The sequence below is a fragment of the Rhipicephalus microplus genome, chromosome 2, assembly GCF_043290135.1.
Source record: "Rhipicephalus microplus isolate Deutch F79 chromosome 2, USDA_Rmic, whole genome shotgun sequence".
Lineage (NCBI taxonomy): Eukaryota > Metazoa > Arthropoda > Arachnida > Ixodida > Ixodidae > Rhipicephalus > Rhipicephalus microplus.
Genome location: NC_134701.1, coordinates 125,921,382 through 125,929,864, shown reverse-complemented (window position 1 = coordinate 125,929,864; position 8,483 = coordinate 125,921,382). Strand labels below are relative to the sequence as shown.

The window sequence follows — 8,483 nt, the reverse complement described above, 5'->3', positions numbered from 1 at the left end:
GTCTTCTTGTCGTTAATAATCAGTATGAACAAATTAAGCATGAAACACCACAGATTAAAAAAATATTGCATTCGCTTTCCGTATGTAGAAGTCCGCAAATTGGGGTACAGTTAGCGCATTAGCTTGAACCAGCTACACCAAAAGTGTTCGTTATTAGCTTCTGTAGCGAGGGACCGGAAACAAATCTTATCTTCAAGAAAGTTTGGTAGTGTGAGGGTGAGAAATTCAGTGCCTGCTGTGTGGTACACTCGACGTGGGCTTCTGAAGAATGAAAAAGCGCTTGCACTCAGTCACGCAATGCTTTAAACGGTGGAACTGAGAGATTCTGGAGTGTAATAAGGGTAATTATGGGTTGTTGCTAGGCTTAAGCTAGCTAATGCCAGGTTGTTTTTAGGTTGATAGTAAAAACAAACATGCTAGAGTTAAAGCGTATACAATAACAGACAAGAAATGGTTGTCCAACGTCCAGAGAGGTAAACTCAGGCTGAAAGCAAACCTTCACACCCCTCATTGATCTAAAGGCACGTTGTCGTTGCCATAAGGACCCACGGTTTGGTTGTTTTCTCACAGCCGTCGCAGCTTTACCCGTTTTCTAGTATTCTCACGTTATATGCACTCGGGATCTTCGGCTCACCACCATTGTTTGGCCATTGCTAGGACTAACTATTGCTTATTCATATTTGGTAGACCAGTGGTATATACTGCGCATTGCTCTATTTCCAAAGGACATACCCACACTGGCTGCCATTTCTTGGGTAGCTAATGTGGTTGCTTGGCTCCGCCGAGGTGGTCAAGGGGTTAAGGTATTGGGCTGCTGACTCGCATATCGCGGGATCGAATTCTGGCTGCGGCCGCTGCATTTTCGGTGAAAGCGAAAATGATATAGGCCCGTGGGCTCAGATTTGGGTGCACGTTAAAGAACCGCAGGCGGTCGGTATTTACGGAGCCCTTCACTACGGCGTCTCTCATAGTAATATCGTGGTTTAAGGACGTTAAACCCCAGGAATGAAATTACGAGAGCCCTCCACTACGGCGTCTCTCGTAATCATATGGTGGTTTTGGGACCTTAAATCTCGCATATCATCGATGTGGTTGCTTGGACTCTATCCCAAAACGGAATCAATTTTTTTTCAGTACGCTTGCACACGTTATGTTTATTGCGCGCTATTACGACGATTGCGTAGTCATAGGTGTATTCTATTTTTTATCTTTGTTTTATTGTTCCTCAGATATGTGTCAGATACTCTTCAAGTATGTTTGCGTGGTTCCAGCAAATAAATGTTGTAAGTCAGCGCTGCTGGTGTCTCTTTTTCTTGTCCTCCGGCGCTGTTTTTATGTGAATCATTTCTTGAGCTAACTCTTTCCTTCATCATTACATGACGAGTGTTGTGTACTTGGAATTATCCCCTTCGCTTGGCACACATGGTCTATAATTTGGCTAACTCGCTCACGAGTGAGCTCACACAGATTCAGATCGAGCTGTAAATCTGAGTATGAGGCAGAGTTATATTCTGGCAAGCTTGAGTCCTATTGAGTGCAGGTGAAAACTATTTGACTGAGTATGAGTCCGAGTAGGTCCACTTGAGGTGAATGTCCGCGAATCTGAGTCTGAGTGAGCTCTGAACAAAAATCGGCAAACTCATCCGTGAGTCTTCTCACACAGACGTTGTTGAAGTCGTGAGTCAGGGTACGAGTGAGTCTGGCTGAGAAAAATTCATTTTATTTGATTTGTGGGGTTTAACGTCCCAAAACCACCATATGATTATGAGAGACGCCGCAGTGGAGGGCTCCGGAAATTTCGACCACCTGGGGTTCTTTAACGTGCGCCCAAATCGAGAAAAATTCAATTCAAGTGAGTCTATACGAGTTAGTATGGTTCCGGGACGCTTTAATCACTATAAGTTTAAATGACCCTTAAGGACGAGGTATACTTCATGAGAGAGTGCTGGTGAGCTTCACACGATTTTGCCGACCTCTCGTTACATCTACTCAACTTTCGCATTACTATCACCCTTACGTCGGCTCACGTTTATAATAATTATATCTACTCACACATCAATGCAGTACCGTTATTATGTCAGCTGAATAACAATAACAATCGCACAAATGCGTGGATTACATGGGTGGTCAGCTTTAACCATGAAGTCGTAATTTATGTCAATCACATGTTGCGACACCCGATGGCAATGTTCGCTTGTACTACGCATTATTAGGCAAGTATAGCCAACGCGTGTGTTCGCCAAATATGAAAATTACTTTAGCTGCATTTAAAAGCAGATTAAAAAACTTTACTTATATTTACAAGTGGAGGCGTGGCTGTGGGGTGGAACAGCTGCTTGCCACGCCAACGACCCTAGTTTGATCATCACCCGGTATTGGAATTAGTTATGGAATGGAATGAAAAAAAAAGTTTATTTCAGTCATGAAGGATGCGCTTAGCGCGTAGCGGGCGTCTCCCACGTAGGGACCGACAGGGAGTAGTACCTGGCGGTCGCTTCGTGGGCCTGCTGGACGGCCCATTGCTGGTCGGCGAGAAGTGAGCTCCTGAGGGACCTCTCCCATTTGCTTGAGGTAGAGTCGGGAGGAGTTGTTCTACACTCCCAGAGCATGTGTGCGAGTGTCACTGTGTGTCCACATGATGGGCATGTGTCACTGGGGTATGCATCGGGATTATAAACGTGATTAGATATAATTTATTTCATTTGAATATTTCTCAATTTTCAGGCACAAACAGGATTATTTTTCTCTCACAAATTATCACGGCGACATTAATGGTGCTATTTCTACGAGATGACATATTTAACGCTGTGAAATCAATAACCGGTACCTAGTTTGTGCAATGTCGCACAAAGGCAAACTGCTCACACGAGCCCCGCAAAGTACACTTGTAAAGCTTTGCCGACCGCGTTTTCTACCATAAACAAGCACCTTTCAGCTTTTCTCACTTCATAATTCTTACAGGACTCAGCAACACCACTTAGCAGAGCCCCACCGCAATAAAAAGCCTCTCGAAAGAAACGCTGTTGTGTTCGCATATCATAAGAACATAATGAGGGATCCCCTGTAACATTGTTATTTTCTGTCGTCTAAAACGACGACACTTGATGCGTGCTGCTAATACCGAGCATGTTAACGCGTTTTAGGCACCTGCTTTGTACGTTGCCCTTAAGGAGCCGGACGCGGCTGTTGCGACAAATGATCGGTCGTCCGATCATTTGTTGACCTGATCACTTCAGACCCGATGGAATTTCATATAGCAGTTCCTGCAACCTCGGTGAACAAATATAGAACGCAAAACCCGGATATGTTAAGTGAAGCCTTACTAGATGGGTAAGGCGCACATTAATTAAAAACAAACCGTTTGGCTCGACTTCTAAAACATGCCATATCCGCACTAAAGTTCATATGTGCGTGTGTGTCAGTCGTAACTATCGCGCCCTCCTAATTGCCCCAGCAGTACCACTGCGTTACACTGAATTTTGCTTTCCCATTTTGTACGGAGCTAGATGCAATGCCCTATTTATCGTTCAGTTGTTAACATTACTGACCAGTCTGTTCTTCAACAGCACTTATACAATAAAGACTGGTGTCAACGCAGGTATTGATTTTAAATGCCAGTAAATGCAAAAGAATTTCGTTTTCTTGGTTCCAACGCGTTAAAATTCAAATAATATATAGCAAAAAAGCAACTAGAAACCCTATGCATATATAAAGACTTGGGAGTGACGATATTCAATAATCTTGACTGGTGTGCGCTGGTGACCAGCTTTATTGCATGGTTTAACAAAACATTTGCCTTTTTACGGCGTCGCTTACAAAGCGCTCCACAGCACGTCAAATTACTAGCTTACAAAACACTAATACGGCCCAAACTTGAGTACGCATCAGCCATTTGGAATCCTCGCCGGATATTCCTCACAAACACCCTTGAGGCTCTTTAGAATCGTGCCATTTGTTTAATTCATTCAGTCTTTTTATACGAATTCAGCGTAACATCTTTTAAAGCGGAATCTGGCTTACAAACATTTTTCAATCGACGCCTCATCGTCATTTCTTCATTATTTCATAACCTCTACTACAGCGTGCTAAATCAAGCACATTATATTTTGTTACCATCACGCATCGTATTGGTCACCCCTTAAATGTTGTGCGCCCTCATGCTCGCATAGTAACCTTCGCACATTTTTTCTTCCTCGAGCAGCCAAGGACTGGAACGACCTTGCACAAGACATCGCTAACTCAAGCCCTACTGCTTTCATTCAAGCGATCACATCACAATATACCGTATAATGAAGTGTTCAACCTGTTGTATATTTGTATTACCTCCTTGTGGGGTCTTTAAGAAATAAAAGTGAAAGTGAAAGCTGTGGTGACGTCACGTGAAAAGTGCCACAAACGATTTCATTATAACTGCACGATTCACGTGCATTTTTGCAGATAACGTTTATACGAAGTGCCTGGAACAAAGGACTGATACGGGCGAAGGGCACAAAGTGTGGTTATCGCAACTTTCGATACGATCCACGAGGCGCTTATGCCGAGGTGAGCCAGTCCTTCCGCGCATATAAACCTCGTCGCTTGTGAGTTGAGGTACCCTTCAGCGAACAGAGTTCTTGCTCAAGATGTCATCCTCTCGTTGTGGCCTAAGTGTACTTTTGGCAATCGCCCTCGCCGTTTCAGCAGTGTCATGCTCCACCAATGACGAGAAAGTAGTAAATATTACGCTCTACTACGAGGGACTCTGCTCCGGTTGCCACATGTTCATTCTGGAACAACTACATCCCACGTACGTAAAACTTCAAGACTACCTCAACGTCGACATCTTGCCCTTCGGTAATGCACGCATGCACGTCGTCAACGGGACCGTCACGTTTGATTGTCAGCACGGACCCGACGAGTGCTACATCAACGAAGTACACACGTGCGCCGTCAAGTACGTACACCCGACCCGCAGACTTCTTGACTTCGTCGCATGCATGCTCGGCCACGACAACCCCACTGAAGCTGGAAAGCCGTGTGCCGAGAAGGTCGGCACTGACTGGGGTGTATTGAACAAGTGCAGCACTGGGCCGGAAGGTACGCAGCTCATGTATGAGATGGGAAAAAGGACGCGCGACCATCAGCCACCGATTGAGTACGTGCCTTGGATAGAAGTGAACGGAGCGCACAACTTGACCATTCAGGCGCGGGCGCAAGGAGAACTGTTCGACTTTGCGTGCGAGCTTCTTGAGCCTGAAGCCCCCAAAATCTGCAAGAAGGCCGGCTCATATTATTGCGCTGCATGACTCGGAAAAATATAGTGACTATGACCACACAAGACCTTGAGGCCGTGGCACCTGAAACCACGATGCTCAGTTACTTGGACTCTGTGTTATAGTTCTTGCTGCGAAAATAAATGGCAACGTGCACGCATTTAACGCAAACGTCATGTTCTGTTAGTCAGTGCTCTTTGAGACCTGACTGAGAGGGAGACGATGATTCGGTAGAAAAGTTACTGGATTTTCCCAGTATATAACAAAACGTTATGGATAGTTATAAATAGTTAGTCAATCAACAAAAAAGTTATGAATTATCAGCGTTCACATTTTTCATTGATGATGGCGTCAATGTTACCATGGTATGCGTACGGTTTGTCCTATTCTATGAAAATTTCGTAACGTTAGGAAGGAATGATGTGCCACTCCTTCCTTGTTTTATGGCAGCGCATTGGCTCTACTTCCCTTTCTCAACTTTGGATGCTCTCAGGTGTTACTACAGAAACTGAGAACGTCAGATTGAGTGCACGTGCAACGTTATGCATGCCTCTCACTTGGGACCAATCGTTAACACAGGCCGCAGAGCGAGCACGCTACATAGTTTGCGTAATGCCACGCAGGTAAGTGAGGAGATGTGCTGAAAAGTGTGTGGACAGTGGACTCGAATCAAGTACTGTATTTTATAATGTTGTACACGAGAAAATTTAAAAAGGTTTTGAAATACAGGTCGATAGACATTTAGAAAAGCGGAGACATTGGAACTTGACACGCCTTTTTTGCCGGGTTTCAGCGAATGTGGACTTGTAGGTGGGTATTTCCACAAGTGTTGCTGAGAACGGAATCAAATGAACTGCCCCTGGGTTGGCACATGACGTCATTTTCATGTCCGTGGTTTTGTCAGTTGACAGAGAATCTTAAGCAAGCATGCTGGCTGCAGTAAGCATGTCGGCGTGTGTGTTCGCGTGCAACGTCAGCGCTAACTAATGCTATTCTACCAACGCGAAACCGTTGCTTTGGATTTTCCTACACTCTTTGTACTCTCAGTTTGCGCGTTTGAAGTTTGAATATTCCGCGTTACACATTTGTCTGAACTCTCACTCGTTTCTCGAAGTACTGGCAACAGCGAACACTATTTGAACAGAGTACATTAAAAAATAGTCATACACTATTACAAAGGTGCTCCGCTACGCACACCTCGGTTGTGCGTCACCCGAGCACTCTGCGCAAAATATATTTGGCCGCCGCCCCGACTGCGAAGAATGACGCCACAGCAATTGTAGTGTAGTATGAGGAAGCACGTCGCTGTGGCATTTAACTCAGCGTTAAGGGAGCGGGCTGATAGCCAAAACATTTGGCAACGCCAAGGAAGCCTGGTCGTAGCCACTCTTCACAGCTGATCTACCATAAATAAGAAACACCTTATCATATATGTACATGCGAATGAGTCTGAAGCTGCACAGTGAGGTCAAAAATTTTTGAACAACACTGAAAGCGTTTTAGGAGCAATATTTGTTTGAGCTATGTCCCATGTTCGTATGCCGAGTCCTAAAGCCCATGGTAGGGTGGAGGTAGATGCATTTGATAGAGAAACACTGCGTTCGTTATGAACATGAAAGGAAAAGTCAAAGAGGTTCTGTAGACATTTTCTAATGAGATAACATAAAAGCGTTTATTTTGGCTACGTTCTTTCAGTGGCGGTTCACTACATGCTAAGCTGGGCTGCGGAGCTGTATTATGATAATGGTACTGTGTGAGAGGGCTACTTCTGATTATTTGCGTAATGTGGCACAATAAAATTGGGATTGACAACGTTTTACAAGGGTCGCGGACGTCGGCGCGCTTCCACAGTGCACCAACTCCTTTGTGATTTCCTCCTACACTCGAGCCGGTACTTATCTATTAATTGCCAACTCCAATATCCTACAGCGCACCTGGTTGTTGAAGTAGTTGTTGCAACCAAACTCAAATCTTGTGGGAGAGGTGAGGTACTTCTCGGACGAAGCTTTTGAATGTTCTGCCGAGGTGGTGTAGTGGCTAAGGTACTCGGCTGCTGACCCGCCGGTCGCAGGATCGAATCCCGGCTGTGGCGGCTGCGTTTCCGGTGAAGGCGGTAATGTTTCAGGCCCATGTGCTCAGATTTGGGTGCGCGTGAAAGAACGCCAGGTGGTCGAAATTTCCGGGTCCCTCCACTACGGCGTCTCTAATCTCTAATATTCATATGGTGGTTTTCGGGACGTCAAACCCCACATATAAATCATCAACGAGACTTTTGAAATTGCGATCCTTCAAATTTTGGCTTAAGGTCAGATTCAGTTCACTATTTTTACCCCTCTATCCGTATTCAACCACGTCCATTGTTCGGACCCGTGACTCTGACTTCGTGAATGACGAGCAAACTCGTGCAAGTTTGAGAGCCCTTAGTGCAACCAACACTTAAACCGGCGTCGGAATAACAAGTGCTGTCTCTTTCTCGGTCACGACACAGGCTTGATGGATACGACAGTCCTTTCAACACCTGAAAAGCAATGTATAGAAGCTGTAAATACTTACTGTCACTAAAAGTCTAAAGTGATAAGTGCAATGCCATAGTAAATTTCAGCGGAATATTCATACGCAACGTTTGTAACGGATTGCCAGTCTGGACTTTGGTGAAGAATTATTCTCGCTGCTTCAATTAAGAAAAGGTCTAGCTCGTATTGCTGCCTATTGCTGGATCATACTCATTGACAGATCTCTGGAAGCATTGCGTACTCTTGTGGTTGGGCTCAAACTTCTCAGTACTTTCCCATTGTTCTCGTCTTAGACTTCTAGAGATGATAACGACAATGTAATATCTCCAGCATCAGCAACAGGAAATCAATGCAGCAATAGGTATATCTATTAACATTCTTTGACTTTTATCGACTCACGAGTCTCATGATGTAGCGTTCACATGAGAATGAGAGCGTGATAGATAATAATACAACGATCATAATGTACAGCTATGACAGAAATAGCACATTTGTCAATGAACACTTGCGTTTTTAATGTTTAGGTAACGTTTAAGATGTAGTATAGCTTTGGAAATTCTGAAAATAGCATTGGGTTGTCATTTTTTATGTCGCAGGAGGAGGAGGAGGAACAAAGAAGGAATGACACGGAGCTCAGCCTAACGAAGAAGAGTTCTTAAGTCGACTTTGTTTTATCGGAGTGTCGTTTCACATTACGGTGATTCATAAGGAATGGAAA

At 44.5% G+C, this 8,483-nt stretch overlaps 1 protein-coding gene across 1 annotated transcript; it reads left to right on the top strand.

Annotated features, from left to right (window-relative positions):
• Nucleotides 1-4,553: 4,553 nt before the first annotated feature.
• LOC119170754 (gamma-interferon-inducible lysosomal thiol reductase) lies at nt 4,554-5,417 on the top strand. Its single transcript, XM_037422007.2, has one exon. It carries the CDS (start codon nt 4,623-4,625, stop codon nt 5,283-5,285), a length of 663 nt encoding a protein of 220 aa, XP_037277904.2. The 5' UTR covers nt 4,554-4,622; the 3' UTR covers nt 5,286-5,417.
• Nucleotides 5,418-8,483: the final 3,066 nt, after the last annotated feature.

Coding starts and splice junctions, on each gene's coding strand:
- LOC119170754 (XM_037422007.2), top strand. CDS start 4,623: ATGTCATCCTCTCGTTGTGGCCTAAGTGTACTTTTGGCAATCGCCCTC.